The sequence below is a fragment of the Dermacentor variabilis genome, chromosome 11, assembly GCF_050947875.1.
Source record: "Dermacentor variabilis isolate Ectoservices chromosome 11, ASM5094787v1, whole genome shotgun sequence".
Lineage (NCBI taxonomy): Eukaryota > Metazoa > Arthropoda > Arachnida > Ixodida > Ixodidae > Dermacentor > Dermacentor variabilis.
In genome coordinates, this window is record NC_134578.1 from 26,620,093 (window position 1) to 26,642,917 (window position 22,825).

The window sequence follows — 22,825 nt, forward strand, 5'->3', positions numbered from 1 at the left end:
ACTTTTTCTGCGTTCGGCGGCGATAGTCTAGTTTGTCAAGTGCGGTCGCGAGCACTTTCTTACCATAGTGTAATGGGGACACTCAAAGTTCAATGCATGCTCAGTGAGTTTCTTGCTTTAGTTTAACGTTTCATGTTTATGTAAACGCTTTCTTTACCCTTGTTGGATTGTAGTCGACATTGCCGAAAAAAAAAAGGGAGACCAACTCCTTTTACAATATATTGCTAGTGCGATGAAGCACTAAATCGATCAATAAAGTGAATGTTCACTTTCGTGTAAGCTCACAGCACTGGTCACTTACTCACACTAACGCCTGTGAAATGGCTGTGAGTGACTACGAGTGCGGGTACTCGTGAATTGGTATGCAGACATAGGAATGAATCCCTTCGGAACGGGGAACTATCGGAGTTTGCCGACACATTGATCCTTTCGCAGATGTCACTGATGTGGTATTGTCGTTGCCTTACCGCATACAGCTATATCATCTGCCACAGCCCATGCAGATGGCAGGTCGTGCACCATCCCACGGGGGAATTTGCGGGAATATGCATAAACTATGTTGAAGGGGGGGTTCAATGTCTGTCCGCGCGGCGTCATGGGTGGCATGAAGCCATTCATTCCGTTTGCCTTTCGGGCCGATGTGGTGTCCTGCAGTAGAAGCACTCGCCTACAGAAATATGTGATCGTGAAATAGAAGTGGTTGCATGTAGGCTGTTCATGGCGTTTATTCAAAGGATTTTTTAATATGTTGTTTAAAACTGATCTGCAGCCACACTAGTAGCGGAAGTCTGCAAAGTTGTGCACTGGGTTTGCATTTCGCCTCCAAAGAAGCGCGGCCGCTTTGACTGGGATTTGATCCTGCGTACTCGGGCTTAGCAGCACAAAGCGAGAAAAAAAGCCAGACAATTGCAAATTACATAGGAGTATGTAATTTTTTTACCCGAAAGGAGCTAGCTTGCTGTAGAACCGATTAAAACGTTAAGTTTTTCGAGAACATGGTAGCATTTACAAAGATGGGGCTCGAGATGGGGCTTTACTTTGGAGGAATCATACATTGCTCGTTCAAAGTTATCGTGCCAAAGAATTTTCAGTTGCTTTCTTGCTCCTTGTTTAGTGGTGAGGCGACCATACAGGGCTGCATAATATAAGCGTCGAACCGAACATCCAAGACTCGTTAAAACACGTTGTAGGGCTAGCTGGTGCATAGAACCGATTAAAACGTTCAGTTTCTCGAGAACATGGTAACATTTACAAAGATGGGGCTCGAGATGGGGCTTTAGTTTGGAGGAATCATGCACTGCTCGTTCAAAGTTATCGTGCCAAAGAAAGTTTTCAGTTGCTTTCTTGCTTCTTGTTTAGTGATGAGGCGACCATACAGGGCTGCATAGTGTAAGCGTCGAACCGAACATCCGAGAATCGGTAGGACACGTTGTAGGGCTAGCCGGTGCATAACTTTCAAAAGATGAAGCGCCAACATAGACGGCACACTAAGAAGGAACAAAGACAGGACCAGGCGCCTAGTCCTGTCTTTATTCCTCCTCAGTGTGCCGTCACTGTTGGCGCTGCATCTTCTGACATCCGAGACTCGTAACATAGACATTCCAGTGGTGACAAATCTGTGGGCTGACAAATCGTGTGGGCATTACAAAAGCTACCAAGCAGTACGCTTGTTTTTTTGTCCGTATGTTTGCTTTGTGGTTACTCCCGAAGATGAATTTTCAGTTTTTCCGGCAATTGCTTTTGGGACCAGATCCCGCGAGACAGCAATACGTACAGTAATAGATTGCTTCAAGTGGCGTAGAAAGCAATATGGTACTGAAACTCAATCACATCTTTCAACATCGATGCAATCTAACATCAGAGATGTAATGCGAGGACGGCGTTGGTGATTCGGGGCAGGGAGGAGATACACATCTTTTTTACAGTGGTGCACGTGGGAGTTGTGGGCGCTGGTTGCACCGGATTTCGTGGGCGAGATATCTGCTTGCATGGTGACAAGATCTTGTAAAATACAGCAATAAAGAAAGAGCCCCGTGAAAAAGTGGAACGTTATTTTTAAAGGAAGATAGTCTGTGAGGTGACACGTTCTGTAGCAATAACTTCTCCTTTTCACCGGTCTCTTCCGCCGTGAAAATTCATACCCTCACCCCACCCTTGTGCAAGCCGATGAATACAGGTTTCTTGCATCTGTATATAAGGTTAGGCTTTCCGTTGCAAGTACACAGACAATTGCTTTTTTCACACTTTGAGTCAACTGCGAAGACCAGCTGACAAATGCTCTCCTTAATTCTGACCCTTGCACTTGTAGGCACTCCTCTCGTCGCCGCTTCGGTGCAAACTCCCGAGCTCATATCCTGCTCCGGTAAGCATTCCGTTGCGCCTTTTCTGTTTCACCGCTCCAAGAAAACTCATTTCCCTTAAGCTCAAAATAAGCATAAAAATAAAGTAGCTACGTTAAAGGCACACTAAAGAAATGAGTGAAGCTTTATAAAAAAATATAAATACAGCGATGTTTTTTTGTAGGCATGTCATTCGTTTCAACATGACCACGTTGCTAGTAAAGAAGATGACGTGTCCTGAGAGTGTGCATAGCTAAAGGTGGCGTTGACAGAGTGTGCGAAGGATCAATACAGATTCAGACATTTTATCAGACCAGAGTATACAGGGCACGGTGCGATACTGAAGACCATACAAAGGATTCGGAGAGGACGTGCCTAGTTCCGAGCAATAAACTCAGAGTTCAAAGCTGGAAGGTTTTAGTGTCACGACCATTCAAGCCCAACACAGTAAAACTCTCAGAACTCAACAATATCGTGAAAGTGAACGTAGCAAAACGTTTCAAGGAGCACATGAATTGAATGGCAGATTGCGAACATGCTGGGGCAACGCTAATGCAACTAAAGAAAAGAAGGGAAGATTGGAATGAACGCAGTAAGTAAGAAAAAATTGAATAAACGTAAAGGAACGAAATCAAAGAAAAAAAAACGGCTACACCTAAAATGTAATAGTCATTAATCAAAACTCTTTCGGGACACACTGTATGAAGGCGTTGATTTGAAAATATTGCTTTATAATCGTGTGCCAAGTTGTAATGCCGCAGCATTCTAAGATCTGACTATCGTAATTAGCACGTACTTTTGGAATGGAGCGTAGAAACGTGAAATGACTCAGTGGCTATCTTGCCAGATAAAGAGCTTGCTCACTCTTTCTTGCCAGAGGGAACCCTGACCGCTAAATGAAAGCCTAAGAGCTCTCCTCATAGGCAATATGTAAACCGGACAGTGTATTCTCGGATACGCTAAACGCAGTTTTCATACATTTTCTCGTGACTAGGCGTGACCCTCCTGTCGGTAGACACATATGAAAAGAGGAGTGTGTCGTAACAACGGAAAGAAAGGCACAAGGGGTCTTTCGGTTTCGGTAAACTCGTAATAAGCGGGGTATCTCTGCAGCTCATTTCGAGTAATGAAATGCAAAACAGACGTGCTATTGTCGTAACCAAGGGAAACATCAAGTGAAAAGATATTTGGAATAAAGACATTTTGTTATTTTGACAATGCACTGTTTCTTAGAATACCTGCTTGCGAAAGTGGACAGGGTCTTGTCACCCATTGGTTTCCATTACGCGCGAGCAAGCATTACAGCGAACCATTGTACTCATAACAGTGCTACGTTCCATTATTTCCTGACTCGGGCAGATGCCGAAGACGTTCAAGTGAGCGACGTCACCATCACCGACGCGCAGATAGGAAAAACTATGGTCGTGAATTTCACGCTGGACATCAAGAAACCACTCGGATCGGATCCCACTCTGAAGGTAACCTTGCGTAGGAAGGACGGATCCGAAATTCCATGCATCAAGGGCCTCGGGACGTGGTAAGCTATAGTCTTTTCGTGCTCCCACCGCACACAGTAAACATAAAACTCCATGGGAATAAGGCAATATAGTGTTCGCTTTTGCTAGCGCTATCTTGATCGCGTCAACCGTGCTCATCGGAACGTGGTTGCAGCGAGCTTATCTGTGTATCGAAGCAAACCGACAGCTTTGTGTCGTCTGCTACGTCTTTGGGACGCGCTGTGGGCTCCGCGAGCCTGCGCTGTGTTGAAACAGAGTGGAGCACGCGAGATGAAGCCAGGCTTCAAGGCATCACTGCGCCTGCGCATGTTCGCTTCGATGTGCGACCGCGCTCGCTGCAGTGGCGCCGCGCGGAGAGCGGTCGCAAAATCCTGTGCTCAGTCTGATGAATATAGCACGCTATTTTAGTTGATATTAACACGATTGAAGCTCGGCGTTTCTTGGTGCTAAAAAGCATGTTACGCGATCGGCTATGCGGCTAGCAGAATCGTACCGTAGGACAGCGACGCATAAACGGGAGCCCAATTAAATTTAGTTTGCAGAAGCACATATAAGCGCGGAAACGCGTTTGCTATCGGCATCCAACTTCCCGTAGGCCGGTGACGAGACCATCGTCTACATGTAGTTGTCGGGCCAACTCGACATCTATAGGCTCCGCCCCGCCAAAAAGACGAACGAAGAATAATCCTTTGCCGGCCACCAGTAGGATTTCAGTTTATGAGCATATACAGCATTGTGCATTGCAGTTGTGATCATGGACGCGCTAATTAATGGGCTATAGCGCAGCTTTCAAGTTTCGTAACTCGTGCGCTGTTTTGTGCGACACACAGACTTCGCGGCATACGGCGCATGCATTTCAGAGGCACAACAGTAAATATGCCATAGCGAACGAAGACAACGCTGCGCTCATCGCGCATAAGCTCTTATACTGCAAAGACTACGGCGTGCGTCTTGAGAGCCTGCCCCTGTCGCAGTGAGCAGCTTGCGAGCGGCATTCGTCGCTGAAGTCGGTTGATTCTATATTTTTGTTTCAGCGACTACAATCTGTGTGATGGAAACAGTCCCAATGAAGAAGCCATACAACAGCTATGGGACAACCAATGTCCCGTTCCTGTTATCACCCTGCGGAAGTCGGTAGCGGAACCACTAGATGCAGATGTTCAAAAGGGAACTGGGGTAAGTCGGAAGAGCTAGTGCATTGGTTGAGGACTTTCCATGGCACTTTGGTGCATCGCAAATGCAAAAGGCGGGACACAAGGACTTTTAACCAAGCACCCATAAAATATCAGAATAAGCAAAGAGGTTTGTGACTCTTGTATGCAGTGCAAAAGCTTGGGTGCCACGAAGCCAAGTGAAACTCAAAGCAATCTTGCCATGATTTCAAGGAGCCTCAGGCTTAATCGAACAGGTTGTACGTATGTGTAGTGCCAACATGATTCGCCTCTTTGCACATGCGATCGGACAAACTGCTTGCGTGTGCACCGAAATGAAATTAGTTGCTTTTTTCCTCCCCGCGTCCTGCCCTGTAAACTGTTATCTCAATTTGTGAAGTGGAATTGTCTCCAATACTCCTCAAAGCTTCCAAGTACTTATTGAGAACAACTACATCGCCGAACGTTGCAATATTGAGCTAAGTTCTCCATACGTTGTATATGAAGGTTAGGTTTCTTTTCATAAGAGATTTAGCTGACATATTGATAAACGGTTTACTTTCCGCCTAAGCTTTTTGCAGACCGTTCTCTGTGAACTGTAAAAGCAACCATTCAGGGTCAACGGATCATCTATAGGATGAAAGAAACTGACGTTTCGAGCATTGTGGTCGCCAGACAGTCTTTGTAGATAAAAATTTTAAGGAAGCAGCACACTTTCCGAGCACGGTTAAAACATCAGTTTTCCCGCTAGTGTCTCTTCCACCCTGAGAACTTCTTATCCGAGTCTGATAATTTGAGCGCGGGCGCTTATTTGAATACACGGTACGGTCATACTATTTTCTCTGCTTTCACTGCACCGAACACGGTGAGGTTTGTTGCACCTGAAAGAGAAACTTAAACTGTAAAAAAGAAAATTTGTGATGTAGGCAATAAATGTTTGTGAAAATTTCTTTAAAATGTTCAAATTTCGAAATGCTCAAGTATGAAGTTTAGAAGTGTGTAACTCGGCCATAAAAACAATATCAATGCCAGACGGGCCAACTCTCTCAATTCTGTTTTTGAACTTTAAAAATTGTGGGCTCGTTCTGCGATTTCAGAATGTTGCGTTATGCTTCAAGAAAACCAAATTCTTTCCGCAAAAAAGGTTTAGAACTGCTGTCAGATTCCACAATATTCAAAAAGAAGAACAACCACACGCAAGAAAGAAAATCCTGATGGAACTTGTGTCGCCTTCTCATGGCAGCTCAACGTGGCACATACGACAAGGGTACTTGCTTCGAGCAACCTTATTCTGCATTGTTCCTAAAGCCGGTGAATTCGGCAGCAGTGAATTCGCTAAAGCGGAAACCCTGATCATGAAACCATGCATTGCTTGTCAAGCTTTTCTGTGTCAAACTTGGTGCTCCCTGTGCTCTGCGCCTAAGCGAAGTCGTTGCTCGTTAAGCGCACATGTATGTGTAGTTGAAAAGGTATGCGCTCTGGGCAAAATTTTAAAAAAAAGAACGCGTGCTGTTCTGTCCCCCTACTCCTCCTAGTTTGGCCCACAGAATTTTAGCGAGTATTCGAAGATTACAGGTTGACAGGTATGATATCACGGCTCTGTAAACAGGACCTAATGAGACGTTTAGAGCGAGCAAAGTTGATGTAATATAATAACTCCGTATTACATTCCTAACTTCGAGTAAGACTTTGGAAAGCTCTCGTAAACATTGTAGTGATTTTACCTAGGCTGTAACCTCATGTAGGACATTTGTGCGCTTAAGACGCTATAACAGGCGCAGTTTACAGAAGTGTGATATTTGTTTTTGGCACTGAGTTATGAACTTGTAAGCTATGTGCTTGAGATTTTTCCAAAGCTGTCGATCTTCGGTAATTTTTGTAAAGATGAGCAAATGAGGTCCCGTATTTCCAAAAAAGCACTGAAGTATTGTTCATAAGAGAAAGCACCAACCAATCCTGATTCTTAGCGTACTATTAGCGAAGGCACCTGTCCAATGGCAAAACACGAAATGAAAGTTTCCTAAGCGGGCAACATAAGACACGCATGATTGTACTTAAATACGTCATAGCCACCTTGATGTACCTCAGTGCTTTGCGCATGTCGTGGTTTTATTAACTGGCATCCATATATATCTTAGACGTTTTCTTCAATAAAATATTAGCTGAGATTCAGCGCCGTGTTGTCGTTTTTTACCTTCCTCTTGTCCGTGTCTTGTGTTGCGCTGTTACGAACCGGAGGATGAATCCTAACCAAGTTACCATCTTGACGAAATAAAGCTTCGTGACTTCGGCCCCTCCTTCCTACAATCGGTATAATTTAGGTTCTTTTCTAAAGTGCAACACATTTCTTTCAAAACGGTTCAGCGGTCGTGTAACGAAAGCGTTTGTGTCTTTAACGTGCGTTCGAACAGGGAAATTCGAGTTGACCCCGAGATAAAGCTAATTCCTCTTGAAATGTTGGCCCGCGAGTTCTAAAAAAACGTTCTTACGCCTAAATCTGTTCGTAGTAATGTGTAGTAGATTGTTAGTAGCAATGTTCGTGGGAACGTGGGGCGTACTATTAGCGAAAGCGGCCAGCCGATGGCTAAAGTGCGCTTAGGAACGAAAAAGTATTGAACTCGGCCGTTGGTTTTCCATCTTCTCCATTTCAGGCAGCGCCGACCACTATCACCGCCGAGCTCGAGGTGACAAATGACGGTGAGACCGTGGGCTGCCAGTCCTTCTCTGTCGACATTGCAGCTGCTGACAGCTAAAGAAAGGCACCTGGTCCTTCATGAAAATGACGGACTGCCCTGAGTTGCAACAGGCGCTCATTAATAAAAAAAATTCTGCTGAAATATCTTCCGTGGTGTTTCTCATAAATGGGTGTGTTGCAAGATTTACGAGAGCAGTATCATCATCATCATCATCAGCCTGGTTACGCCCACTGCAGGGCAAAGGCCTCTCCCATACTTCTCCAACAACCCCGGTCATGTACTTATTGTGGCCATGCCGTCCCTGCAAACTTCTTAATCTCATCCGCCCACCTAACTTTCTGCCTCCCCCTGCTACGCTTCCCTTCCCTTGGGATCCAGTCCGTAACCCTTAATGACCATCGGTTATCTTCCCTCCCCATTACATGTCCTGCCCATGCCCATTTCTTTTTCTTGATTTCAACTAAGATGTCATTAACTCCCGTTTGTTCCCTCACCCAATCTGCTCTTTTCTTATCGCTTAACGTTACACCTATCATTCTTCTTTCCATAGCTCGTTGTGTCGTCCTCAATTTGAGTAGAACCCTTTTCGTAAGCCTCCAGGTTTCTGCCCCGTAGGTGAGTACTGGTAAGACACAGCTATTATATACTTTTCTCTTGAGGGATAACGGCAACCTGCTGTTCATGATTTGGGAATGCCTGCCAAACGCACTCCAGCCCATTCTTATTCTTCTGATTATTTCCGTCTCATGATCCGGATCCGCCGTCACTACCTGCCCTAAGTAGATGTATTCCCTTACGACTTCCAGTGCCTCGCTGCCTATTGTAAATTGCTGTTCTCTCCCGAGACTGTTAAGCATTACTTTAGTTTTCTGCATATTAATTTTTAGACCCACTCTTCTGCTTTGCCTCTCCAGGTCAGTGAGCATGCGTTGCAATTGGTCCCCTGAGTTACTAAGCAAGGCAATATCATCAGCGAGCAGTATATGACCAGATAATGCGCCAGCGAGGCCTATTCCTGTGCTGGAAAGGGAGTGTCTTTTTGGATCACGGTGGGCCTTGTTTATATGGCTGAAACTGGGCTATTATACGCCATAAATCATTCTGGGCAGTTTCCTTTTTTTGGCCAAAGTGAGGCGCGACTTCAAGCTTGAAGAATGACTTGCCACGCTGGCCTTGCGAAAGGGGGTGTCCAGCGAAGCTGTTGAGAACCACCACTACAACTGCTGAGGGGGTATGCAATGCGTTATTCCTTTAGAGTAGTTGTAGTAATGGCCATTTAGAGTAATGGGAGTAATGGCGATTTTGACAGCGCTCCACCACTTATCTTTTCCACTCCTCGTATTCACATTTAACCCGCCGTGGTTGCTCAGTGGCTATGGTGTTGGGCTGCTGAGCACGTGGCCACGGGGTCGAATCCCGGCCACGGAGGGATTTGATCCAGGACAACACCACTGGACAACACCTGGACAACACTAATGAATGAATTTGTAGCCAAGAATGCTGACAACTTCCTCTGTCAATTGCCTACAAAATTATTTGCAGTTAGTAAGGTTACGGCTTGTCCGCAAGCTCTAACTTGCTATCATATTTTTTCTAATATTCTTACACAACCAGTGAGTGAGGGAGGTATGTATTACGGATTAGAAATGCTGGCAAAAAGCACGATGTGTCCTCCGATCCTCCACAAATATAAAGTAATAAATGTATGAAGGATGGTCATTGGTGAAGTGAAACATTTCAGTTATCGAGCAATTCGAAGCCGGATGCTGGAAATCAATGGCAACTTAAAAGTGTCAAAAAGTTCTTATAAATGAAAATTAGGTAATATATGCACATATATTGTCAAGTTGTCGTGGCGGGGAAGAATTAGACATTGGCACCAACGGCGAGTCACAAAGCTAACTCTTTATTAGGTGAATCTGTGTCCACAAAAACAAGTTACACTCGGACTGAACCAGAGTAACGAGAACATGCGTGTATCGACGAGATTCGAGCTGCGGGCCAACAGTGTCGGCTCTTTAAGCATGACGAGTGGAACGTTCCAGCGCAATCGCTTGTGCCTGCGTGCCTTCTAGAAAGTACAACACTATTCGCGTCGCGCATACAACCTGATCACACAAGGTTCTTCTACAACACAGACACCAGAAATAATCAATGATAACATTTGAGAAAGTTCCGATGCATGCAGGCGCGTCTTGTGCTGGTAAATTACCTTAAGTTTTAGGTGGGTGAAACCTAGTATACCCGGAAAAAAGATGAACAAGTGATGAACAATGTACGCGTGTCAATATACCGGCTTACAATCTTTTAGTTCTACAGAATTAAAAGAAAATGACCCGTGGCGGATGGCGTGGTTCTAGTCTTCGAGGTGGTTTATTCAAAGAGGTGGACATTACTTGCAGCAGAAATTGATACACATCATCAACTTATTGACAAAAATGAACTAGTTAACATCTTAGTTACCTTACGGCAAATAATGCAATTTACTTATTGTAGCCTGAGAGCTTGCAAGACACAACCACTTGCAGCGAATTTTGAGGGTGGCATGAGTTTCTAGATAAGCGCCATCAAACTAGCGATAAAAATAATCTGTTGTTCCGTTTAATTTTTATCAAAACGATCTTTTATGCACTGAAGCGAAGAAGTAACTTAAACGTCCACTATCTTTGGACACTTTGGCAATGAATATCTCGACATTGGTCGCACCCTTGAAATTCATAAGTGGATACGCTTGTTCAACTCAGCGGCTACAATTTGTGAGTTGCAGTATGGGTCACAAAGAACATAATTAGGGATGGAATTTGTGAATTAAAAAAATTCTTGATCATGTGTTTTGATTTCTCGCGCAAGTAATGTCTTCGAATAATCCTGCTCAAGGATTGGAATAATGGCACCTGCCACATGGAAATTTTAAGAATCGCTAAAAGTTAAAAATGACCACCCGGCACACACACACACACACACACACACACACACACACACACACACACACACACACACACACACACACATATATATATATATATATATATATATATATATATATATATATATATATATATATATATATATATATATATATATATACTAAGAAGCCAACAAACACTGGCACCACGGGCAACATAGGGGAAATTACTTGTGTTGAATAAATGTTGTAAAGAAACGATAAATTAATAGCAATTAAAGTGGATGCAAAAACATGTTTTTTGATGTTTTTTCATCCCCGTAAGTCCCATTAATTTATCGTTTCTTTATTTCATTTATTAACCACAAGTAATCTCCCCTATGTTGACCTTGGTGTCAGTGTTTGTTGGCTTCTTATGATATCACTAATAAAGATCGGGAAACTCGGTTAACCTCCTTTCTTCTCGTTTATATATATATATATATATATATATATATATATATATATATATATATATATATAATAATTTATCAAAGTTGGCGGTGTGGGCTGCACACAAACATGTTCTCGTGCTCACATATTCTTCACAGATATTCAGTGCGGCAACATTTTTTTTACAATTTACTTTCTATGGACTAAGCCCCATTTTGATTACCAATAGCAACACCTGTCGCGTTTGCCATGAGCCGTGCTTTCCTTCTTTCTTCCTTACTTTGTTAATATGATTTTGAATATCTGAACGTTGTTGTCAAAAACCTCTGCAATTGCGCAATAAATTTTCTTTGTGTTTTAACTTAATCTCATCCGCCCACCTAACTTTCTGCCGCTCCCTGCTACGCTTCCCTTCCCTTGGAATCCCGTCCGTAACCCTTAATTACCATCGGTTATCTTCCCCCTCATTACATGTCCTGCCCATGCCCCCCCCGCTTCTTTTTCTTGATTTCAACTAAGATGTCATTAACTCGCGTTTCTTCCCTCACTCAATCTGCTCTTTTCTTATCCCTTAACGTTACACCTATCATACTTCTTTCTATAGCTCGTTGCGTCGTCCTCAATTTAAGTAGAACCCTTTTCGTAAGCCTCCAGGTTTCTGCCCCGTACGTGAGCACTGGTAAGACGCAGCTGTTACAAACTTTTCTCTTGGGGGATAACGGTAACCTTCTGTTCATGATCTGAAAATGCCTGCCAAACGCACCCCAGCCCATTCTTATTCTTCTGATTATTTCAATCACATGATCCAGATCCGCGGTCACTACCTGTCCTAAGTAGATGTATTCCCTTACCACTTCCAGTGCCTCGCCACCTATAGTAAACAGCTGCTCTCTTCCGAGACTGTTAAACATTACTTTAGTTTTCTGCAGATTAATTTTTAGACCAGCTCTTCTGCTTTGCCTCTCCAGGTCAGTGAGCATGCATTGCAGTTGGTCCCCTGAGTTACTAAGCAAGGCAATATCATCGGTGAATCACAAGTAACTAAGGTATTCTCCATTTATTCTTATCCCCAATTCTTCCCAATCCAGGTCTCTGAATACCTCCTGTAAACGCGCAGTGAATAGCATTGGAGAGATCGTATCTTCCTGCCTGACGCCTTTCTTTATTGGGATTTTGTTGCTTTCTTTATGGAAGACTACGGTGGCTGTGGAGCCTCTATAGATATCTTTCAGTATTTTTACAAAAGGGTCGTTTACACCCTGATTTCGTAATGCCTCCATGACTGCTGAGGTTTCGACTGAATCACTTTCTCGTAATCAATGAAAGCTATATATAAGTGTTGGTTATATTCCGCACATTTCTCTATCACCTGATTGATCGTGTGAATATTGTCTATTGTTGAGTAGCCTTTACGGAATCTTGCCTGGTCCATTGGTTGACAGAAGTCTAAGGTGTTCCTGATTCTATTTGGGATTGCCTCAGTAAATACGCCTATCATACGAAGATGTTATTCTAACTGCTTCGATAGAGTCTTGCAAGCTGTTTTTGGGCACTCGAGCAAAACTGTGTATTAAACGCTCGAGCGAGATGTATTTACTAGGCGCGTTTCTGACTGTTCTCCGCGGGTTCTGCGGACCAGGAGACGACGCTAGCCTAAACTATTGATGGTGGCTAACGTTCGACATTCTAGTGGTCACGCAGTATAAGAACAACGGAACGTAATTAAACGCGAGCAACGCTGTGTGCAGACATTGAACCTAGCAGGCGTCCGCAGAAGCTAATTGCTGCTTCACCGTAAATTATAGCAGCGTCATCGGCTTTGGTGCTCGCAATGCGAAGGATGTGTAGATTGGCTTGCGTTTTCCTGGGCTACATTTGATTTTGGAATTACAGCGGTTTCTTGTCGGTTTCATCTCGTGCACCATCAAGGTGCGACGCCACCAAAGTCAGCATCGTGAGACGCCTGGTAGCTGCCACGACGCTGTTTCTTCTACCCATTAGCAGTTACATTGGGTGCTACGTCACTACAGCATGTCGCAGCTGCGTATAATTTTTTTATTTCCAAAGTTTGGCCAACGGCATAAACTATTAAATATACAAATGTAGGCGGCTTTCGGCGATATACATCAATAGTGCTCAATGGTTGGTCCCATACAGCCAAGAATGGTAGTCTAGTAGTCTCGAGCGCTGAAGAGCCCACTGTTTGCAAGTAACGCCGTCGTATCTGCTTAAGTATGTTCAGTATAGTTCGGTTCAGTTCAGTTCAGTATAGTTCGGCAGTATGGGCAAGTATCCTCAAATGGTCCACGGAGGATGTGGCCAGGCATAAGTGACAGATAGGGTGAGTGCCGCCCCTCCCCACGGAGTCTCAGCAACACCTGCGTACGATGAAAAATGCCGTCTGAGTAGATCGATAGCAAGGCTAAAGCTCGGTATTGCTGTCATGGCTTCGCATCCGTTTGGGCAAAACTGCCAAGTTTTATTTCTCACATCCCGTGGTTTTTAATATTTTGCCACGGACTCTACTTTCCTAAGTAAAAAATAACAAAACTGACGTCACACCACTGAAATAAGGTGTCGTGTGAAAAAACCTCATCAGAGCGTAGAGGAGTGACATAACTTTCAGAGGCGGGGACAACCAAGACCCCGTGCACCTTCTTTTCTTTTACCACCGTTTCTACTCCGCTGCTTGGGACAGTGTCACACTGGGGCACGCTGGTGTGGAGAGAAAACGTCGTTAAACATCTATCTTAAGTTTACTACACTACAGTCGGTGACAAGCTAAGAATTAGAAAGAATCTCCACCCATAACAAACGCAGCGCATTTACCCTTCACTTCTTGAAGAGAGCCCGGCCAGCTGCAGTAAACTCACAACTTAATAAATTTGCTATGCTAATCTGAATGCTTGGCTAACTGAAAATAAAAACTAATTGCCTTAAGCTAAATTGCTTCGTTTGGCTGAGCAGTGATATCAGGATCTCCCGGGAAATTCGCCTTGACGTTCAGATTTCGTTATGAAACCAGCCACACAAAGAATGATCTGTATTGAGGAGATTTGTTTGAAAGGCGTGAAACCGCTTGACATCAGGTAAGTACGCGAACCTGTTTGACTGGCACATCTATGCAAATTTGTTTGGGTTGGGACAGCGTACTCATAACCTCCTAATTATTGGCTTGTAACCGACTACGCAACGACGTGACTTGCTTCACATTGAACGTCGCTACCATTGAACTTCGTGCACGCACGTCGCAGGTGCCGCGTCATTCTCCTTACGTCATGCTGGAAGCTGCTACGGCCGAAAGGTGCAGCGGAAGCTCGTCCGCAGCAGCACGGGAATTGTGTGACACATATAACCGCGACATATATGCGACACGTCCGATACTAAACACGATAGCGCGGCGAAGGGCCAAGTCGCGTTTTGCAACGAAAATTGAACTGTGTTTTATCGTTCTCTCGCGTCGGGAATGACAGTCCACGGTCAATCACGTGCCCCTCTTACCAAACCTGCGGTGCGTGTTGGCAGATCCGGTATTTAAAGGATGCGCTACACGCATAGAACCACACGCCTTTCTACTCGCAATTCCGAGCAGAAAAACATGTTTGGCATGGTCGTCCTCCTCAGCATGCTTGCCTTGTCTCTGGCTGACCCTTGGGTGCAGACGCCTGCTCTTGAATCGTGCTCTGGTAAATACTCTACATGGTTTTCCTCTTCAGCAATTGTAACATTAAGTGAGCCGCCGTCACGAAGTTAATACAATTCCTTTTACTGCAGGGAACGCTTCTCCACGCAGTATAATGAGTCTGTATGTTCTCGGAAAGGTATTGCGCAAAGCGTTCTTATGGCAAACAAGAATTTGGCAGCTGTTTGCATAATATCATGTGGCATAGTGAGGGAGGCAACGGAATCATTGAACGGGGTACGAAAGAGTTTTGTTGGGCTAATGTGTATTGTGAAAACGGAACATCGCTGTTGATTGGTTTTATTAAATTACAGCGCGTTTAACATAACAAAATGAAAACAAAATCACCCTAGCAGTACTTCCCATTCAACATCCAAGAGCTGTACGTCCTAAACACTACGATTCCTACGAGAGTGTAAGTAAATGGCAGGTTTTTCACTTTGGTTATGTTTAAACCCCCAAAGCGGGAAAAAGGGGAGAGCTGCATGGCAGAGGTTGCCGATAAAATACAATTTTTCGGCAATTATAGAAGTCCTGCAATACGGTAGATTGGAAACTTGAGCCGTCAGTACAAAGTTTTAAGAATCGAGCACGACATGGGGTCTTGCTTTGTTCCGTAGTACGTGACATTGCAATGGCTGCCTATAATCAATGCAAGGCACCTCGTAAGAGCGCAGTACATGTACAAAAAAACACACCAAGGGCTTGGACATCTTCCAGGCCTCCATAATTAGTTCTGTTTTTGTTTTGCCACTACGTACTGAGCCATCTCATTGCTGTCGCTTAGTATCCCGCGGCAAAACTAGCTCATCAAAGCACGAACTGTGCATGTAACAAAACTATTACGGTTACTGTCCTTTGCCACAATTTTTCAAAGACATTCGCTAGTTTGCATGATCTGAAATTTAAAGACTTTGAGCTTGCAATGAAAACTGCCAATGTCATATCCATGGGAGGAGGACTGAGCCTGTCGCAGCCGCTGGGCCCACCATCGTATTTGCGGGCATCGCAAGTTATATGCAGGGAATTTGTCGTTGTGTGGGGGCAAAATATTTTAGAGTTTAGGCAATTTGCTCACAAGGTGCATCCCGTTTCAGGTATCTGCTTGGTTGCCCCAGGATCTTTGGTATATACTTGTGGAGTTAGTACGCAATCAGCAGATGCGACTTATTTGTGTTTTTATTATTGATATTAAGGGGGCTAAAACATCGAGGCAGCACAGTCCCTGATCGATTCACGGCGCATCTTGCAAGAAAGCAACACCGGACCAAGCAGTGGTCGTTGCGTATTCATTCTTACTATTTGGAGTTCCTTATAACTCCTTCGGAAAGCTGGGTAGTACCGAATGGTGATTGCACTGTGCTCCAATTGGAACCCGTTCAGGGCTGTTAGGGAATCGAACCCGAGGTCTTGTGTAAAGCAGCAAAACACTAAAGCCGCGAGATGCCGTGGTAGGACGACAGTATGGTGAGCACGGACGATGGATTGTAGGATTTATTAGGTTCAAAGATCAAAGCCAACAATCGGGTCACGAGGTACACATTTGTGGAGGTTACCGGTCCAAGTTTGGTTAGGTTAGCTTAGTCTTTTCTTAACGTGTGTGTAAATTACGCACATACATGACAATTTTTTTGTATTTCGCCGCATCAAAATCAGCCTCTGCGGTAAAATATCAAACCCGCAGTCTTGTGCTCAGCATCATAACGCTACAGCCACAGAACCACCATGGTGGGTCAATGTGGTTGATGAGAATTCCTGTTGGTCTGGGCGACACCAAACTCTACTAGACACCCCTGCAAGTCGGAACCATCGGGACAACACCAACATCTCCATGAACCAGGGAGCATCTCCATGAACCGCAGGCTAAGCCGTTGGTTCTTGCTAGATCTAGCCGTTGCCGCAGAATAGACCCCGATACAAAATCACAAGAAAGATCGCGGCAATGCCAACAACGACGGACCGCAGATCCAGCGCCGGCCTCAAGGATCGTGCTTAACCAACACAGGCTTAACCAACACAGCGACGTGCAGTGCTCAGCGATTGAAACACGATAGTCGGCCCGCATGGCTGCTGACGCTTTTTGCGTTACCGATGATCGCTGGGTGACTGCTAGGGTCCAAATACATTCACAGTGCGTCACAAAAGACCTCGCTTTCATGGTACATTATGATGCATGAGCTCGATATCCCCAGTGAGCACTGGTGGCGCACTAAGTGCCAGCCACTATGCCGGCCGAGTATCGCGTTTCAATTATTGAACACTCTATAGGTGTGGACAAAAGTAATTGGAACGTGGAAACTGTGACCGAACTAAAGTACTTTTGCCCCCACCTGTACATTCTTGAATTCACTTTCAAATATGTATAAATAGGGCACGTGGTCGGCCTGTTCATTAAATATGAACTATTTATAACTTGTTCTTTGAGTTCAATCTGTTATCCGGTCAGTAGTTGGTGCAATGAAGGGTTTCATTTTTTAAAACTCAGACGTTTGGCAGTGTGATTTTTCAAAGTGACTACAACGTGATCATTTTCTCTTCATGCCCTCGAATGTCACAGATGCCACGGACGTGCAGCTGAGTGACCTCTCCATCACGGACGCAATAATCGGGAAGATAGTGTGCGTGAACTTCACACTGACAATCAAGAAAGACCTCGGAGAGGACCCGAAAGTCGTAGTGACCTTGCGCAGGAAAGACGGTTCGGTGATCGGTTGTATCGAAGGCATCGGCTCGTGGTACGATATCCTCTTCTTTTCCGGTTGCAGTTTACGTTGTGATTGACGATGTCTCTTCCGGAACGTTGTAGCTGAATAGAAAGTTGGCTGATTGATTTGGCGGTACTTAATGTCACAAAGTAACCTTCGGTCATTGAGCGACGCCATATTTGGCGCAGCCCACATTATGATATTGTACTACCTGAAATTCATGAACGAGCACCAAAATCTATATACACAAGTGGCTTCGCATGGCGGCCACATAGGACTGTGGCCGCCGCGGCAAGAAATAGAATTCATAGCCTCGCGTTCTCAAGCTGGAGGTCATAACCAAATGGGAATTGACGCGGCTAATAGAAAGTTCTACTTTATCGCGATGCCAGCAATATGATCACTCATTGGGCATTCATGCCGTCATTTTCGTAGTGCCGCCCTGCTATTAACAGCGGGAAAAGTCGAGGCGGAGGAAGTTATTCACACGCAGTGAGTAAATGAGAAAGAAGAAACAGAAGCACATCTGGCAGCATTCATAGTATGGCGGCGTTAGCTAGTTTATCATACTATCTTATTAACTGTGCCAAAGACAACATATTCCACTGGCATTTTTGTAGATGTTGGTTATTCAAGCAAAAAAAAATTGTCGGCAGCTACAGATGCTGCCCAGCTTACGGACATTTCTCACCTTTTTCTTGGGAGATATTTTGGATTAGCAGTTTATGCAAAGTCTGGGACAGTATGTCTGACTATCGTCAAAAGAAAGAAGAAAATAAAGAGAAAACGGAAATCTGCATAGCGATCGAATATCCACAACCTATGACAAGACGTCCTGCCTGCAGTACGTTGCATGCGCAATATCCGGACGCTGTGAATAAGGGACTGAACTCTCTTCACACTCATTCGACATATTTTATTTAATCACAATATCGAAACTATTAGATCTGTTTATCGTCTAGTGGTTCTCCTGCATACACGCAAATTGTCTGCTCTGTAAACAAAATACAATTATTCGCCTGTCTTTTTCAGCACATACAACCTCTGTGAGGGCACCACTGACAAGGACAGAAACATAAAAAGTTTCTCGCACGCTCAGTGTCCAATTGCAGCAACCAAAATTGAGAAATCCGTGCGAGCCCCACTAAGCTTCATGGTCCAGTTTGCTATCGGCGTAAGTATAAGGAACATCTTAGTGTAATTTTATGGGACGCAATACATAATACATGTGTTTTCGCCTTCGAAAGCTACATATAACTGTTGTATGAAGAACTTGATAGTAAAGCCTTCCGACTAAGGAAATATTCAGGGCAGTAATACGAAATTTCCATGTTTGTTATACCCGATTTCTTCGTTAGACCCTAGACTTTTCATGTTCTTCACAATATTCAAGCTTACTACAAGGGTGCGGAACCGAAACAAATACCGGTTTGATTCGGGTCAGGGCTGCGTTTCGAGCCAGAAGCGAACTAGTCTGCAGCAGTGAATTGGTTCGCAAACTTGCTCGACGAAATAAATTTTATCCTGGCCTATAGACTGTCGATTTGTCTGCATGGCGGATGTGCAAGTTTCATCAATACAAGGGGGAATACGTGGAAATATACATGCACATAATAGAGACTGGTAATTAGTGAGAAAGTCTGTGTAGCCTCCACAGTCGTTCCTTTTGCAGCAGCAGAGTATGTGAATTTTCGCTTTGCTTGAGGCCTTTAGTGGGTTTTTACTACAGGGTGGTGGTGGAGCGAATCGAGGCACGTGATCGACGTTGTCGAAGACAGCGCGAATTCACATTGTAGACATAAACCACAACTTCAATCCTATAATTTCTAGCAAAGAAAGAGTGCTAGCATTCGACATTTGGCTCAGTTTTCTGCTTTCTTTAGAAGCACGTGAGGCCGTTCACGTTTCCGAACGATAAGAAGGACGGTTTGTGCTGAGCCATGCGTCGATCTTTCTTGCGACCCGCCGTGGTTGCTCAGTGGCTATGGTGTTGGGCTGCTGAGCACGAGGTCGCGGGATCGAATCCCGGCCACGGCGGCCGCATTTCGATGGGGGCGAAATGCGAAAACACCCGTGTGCTTAGATTTAGGTGCACGTTAAAGAACCCCAGGTGGTCAAAATTTCCGGAGTCCTCCACTACGGCGTGCCTCATAATCAGAAAGTGGTTTTGGCACGTAAAACCCCAAATATTATTATTATCTTTCTTGCGCATCTGCACGTGGTGCGTCGTCTTGCACGGGTTAAGGGCAGACAAAGCAGCCGAAAGACAGCACCTTGTGTTCCGGCCGCAACTGCGTATTTCCCGCGAGGGGAACTGATGATCGTGGCCCAATCTCGCGCGTCATATATGGCAGAAAGCGGGGAGGCAGCGCGGGATGGAGGGGGAAGGGGCGGATTAGACTCCGCCAACTAGTGGGCACTTTGCACGGCCGCGCATGGTCGGGCGCGCCGTATCTCCAAACGGCTCATACCTTTGTGCGCGCGGTGTTCTGAGCGCTCTTGCAATGACGCGATACACAAAAGGTCGCTTCGCTCACTGCTGCTGCCGCGCTTGCTCACGCCAGCGTTCTGACAGCTAGTGTCCATGCTCATTGAGTGTGATGTGTTTGTGTTGCCTTGTGCACGCTTACACTTTGCTTGTTAATCCAGTTAGTAACCGAATGTTTCGCAGTTTATATGGCCGATAAAGCTATCCTTACTTTATAGCTGTCTACAAATTTGCTATCGCAACCGATGCTTCGCCTTTCTTTAGAAACTGCGACATCTTTAGTTCGGGGTCATCTCCGACGCCACTTATTCAGATACATGTAAAACGTAGAAATGCCTTTGTGAGGCAACCCGAGGACCAGTTTGAAAGAAGTTTGTTATGTTTAAGGGAGAAAACTAAATTCTAGTGACTAAAGTAAGCAAGCGCCGTGCGTTATGATTAATGCTGCTTCTTCGCCTTGTGATTAAATCAACCTTTTAGAGAGCAGCTCTTAGACATCCAATCCTGGGTTGAGCGTCGGCGTCGGCGTCCCTTGGCGTAACCGCGCGAACGAGCACTGTGAAGGTTGAAAGTGCGAATGAGGCGCTCTGTGGGGGATGAAAGATGGCGAGAGCGAAGAGATCGTGAGGAGGAAAGCGGAGGAGGAGGGCATGGCGAAAGTGTGAGAAGAAATGCGTAGTGGCGCGCCAGACGTGTTCTGCGGCGACGATCGCTACGAGATAACGCCAGAGTAGCGCACGTCGTCTGTTCACCAATGAAGTCACCGATACCATATATGGAAACAAAGCGCTGCTTGAGCGGACGTCTTTCTGCTGCAGCTGCTGTGAATCGCGTCTACGCGCAAACCACGCGCTGCCTCTAGCGATCTCCCGATTAACGAGGCAGTCGCGCCACACTCACTGTTTGCCACGTGCCGCGTGAGACGAATTGTGTGCGCTAGCCAGTATACAGGTATTGCGAAATGAAAACATGTACAGAGCTACGCTCAGTTTTTTGCATTAGGAAGTGTCATAATCGTGGGCGATTGACTTTGCTGACTATTCCTCGCTCTTTTTCTTACAGTCCGTGCCAACGACCCTTAGGGCCCACTTTGAAGTCACCAATGGTGGAGTAACTGTGGGGTGCCAATCCTTCAAATTCGATGTACGTAAACATTGAATCCCAAGTTGCTTATGGGAAATACCGACAGAATGAATCCCCGCGCGTGAGAAGCACACAGAAATAAAGATGTTGTGCATTTCGCATCAGAGGAACTGCGGAATGAAGAAATAACGACTGCTGCACTTCGGAACTCGTAACAGAAACAGAATTAAGAAATAACGACTGCTGCGCTTTGGGACTCGTAGCGGAAACCAAAGTGTTGGGCCTATCCTGTGAGCAGGAGAAGATGCAATAGGGCAAGCTAACCCGATCACCATTGCTCTGTCGGCGCCTTCACTGTCGTTATCCACGTAGAATGCCCACAAGGAAAATCAGAAGCTCGGGAAAGCTCTCCGTTCATCACCTAACATGTAGCGCCGAATGCACACTCAGTCAAACGATGGCTCCAAACCTTCCTAGAAGAGTTACTATTACACTACGTAGCCGAAGGAGACAGGACGAGCGGACGTTATGTCTATTTCGTCTGTGTATGTTATAGTTGGCGCCCCTCTTCTACTAGACATGTTTCACCGATTAGTCCGACAAGAAATACTCCTGTGATTTCAAAAGTCGCTTGTCCGCAAAAGATCCATACCAGTCCCGTGATTTGCGAAAGACGTCTGCATAATGTGCGATTAAGTTATAGGAAAAATTCGGTTCTCAACGTTGCTGATTCTCGATATCTCAGTGCAGTAGAGCCAAAGTTATTTATTGGTCAAAACTATGAGCGACATGTCATTGTTCACTTTGTCACAGGGGTGTTCGTGGAAGGCCGATCCTGAGCACGACCCTGATGTTCATCAGGTTTCGTGTTTTCCTCGGCAGTATTTGTACAGCTCACTGTCGTTCATACAAAGTAGGATAAGACAATAAGCGATGGTGAACTGGGAAGTGGAAATTTTCTTGCAAAAGACATGCATATCCAACGCACATGTTGAAATGTGTTTGAAGCGAAGCTATGCTAAAGCGGTTAATGAAATAATTTAGAACTAACAACGGTGCGCGTAATTTCGTTGACGTGAAATCTCGTGCAATGTTTATCTTTATCCACCACAAAGCTCGCTACTTTACTGTAATTTAATTTTCATGTTTATGCGTTACGTCGCTCACAAGTTATGCCGAAATACAAACGCCAGATCAACGAGCTGCACAGCACACCGCCTCTACAAACTACCAACGTTTACGCAGCGATGTCGCAAGAACGAAGGTGATGTATGATGCTCGTCGCGGGAACAATGATTACGACAGGTGTATGCACAGAAAAAGTACGACATGCGTAAAGCAAAACTTAGGAATACTGTACCTCTTATGTAACAGTGGGACATACAGATTCAAGAGGATTGGCCAAATAGGCGCACAACCCCAGTTGCACACATTGTGTGGCAAACCAAAGAAAATAAAATAAATGAAAGAGTCGGTTAAACATGATTCTCCATTACATCAACGGATTGGTGTGCCTGTGAGCCAACATCATAAATTGAGGCTTCATGTAAGAATGTACCTTTTGTGACCGAGAGCAATGATACCTGATCAGCCTGCAAGGGTTATATTAGCCCGTTCGCTGGCACTTTAATTCGGTGCACATATAACTTTTGAATATATATCAGCAAATATCTCCGCTCAGCTATCGACTGAACCAACAGCACCCAGTGCCCAGCAACCAGGCGGCCACGTCAAACCAAGTAGGCAAAGTAAGCTTCGCTCTCAAAAGCGCGGGAGGGAGATTAGGGTTCAATTCGAAAACTAGGAAACGAAAGCTTCGGGAGAAGG

At 45.0% G+C, this 22,825-nt stretch overlaps 2 protein-coding genes across 3 annotated transcripts; both read left to right on the forward strand.

The window, feature by feature from the left end:
* The first annotated feature begins 2,211 nt into the window (after positions 1 to 2,211).
* LOC142563815 (uncharacterized) lies at positions 2,212 to 7,835 on the forward strand. The gene is made up of 4 exons (XM_075674456.1): positions 2,212 to 2,362; positions 3,699 to 3,876; positions 4,891 to 5,032; positions 7,659 to 7,835. The coding sequence occupies exons 1-4, from the start codon at positions 2,275 to 2,277 to the stop codon at positions 7,758 to 7,760; spliced, it is 510 nt and encodes a 169-aa protein (XP_075530571.1). The 5' UTR covers positions 2,212 to 2,274; the 3' UTR covers positions 7,761 to 7,835.
* A 6,760-nt stretch (positions 7,836 to 14,595) lies between these two features.
* LOC142563977 (uncharacterized) lies at positions 14,596 to 21,215 on the forward strand. 2 transcript variants are annotated; one of them, XM_075674737.1, is made up of 4 exons: positions 14,596 to 14,726; positions 17,280 to 17,457; positions 18,460 to 18,601; positions 20,978 to 21,215. In XM_075674737.1, the coding sequence occupies exons 1-4, from the start codon at positions 14,639 to 14,641 to the stop codon at positions 21,071 to 21,073; spliced, it is 504 nt and encodes a 167-aa protein (XP_075530852.1). In that variant the 5' UTR covers positions 14,596 to 14,638; the 3' UTR covers positions 21,074 to 21,215. The 2 variants fall into 2 exon arrangements, with proteins under 2 accessions (XP_075530852.1, XP_075530853.1); XM_075674738.1 differs by lacking the exon at positions 18,460 to 18,601 and having other exon boundaries at positions 20,978 to 21,060.
* Positions 21,216 to 22,825: the final 1,610 nt, after the last annotated feature.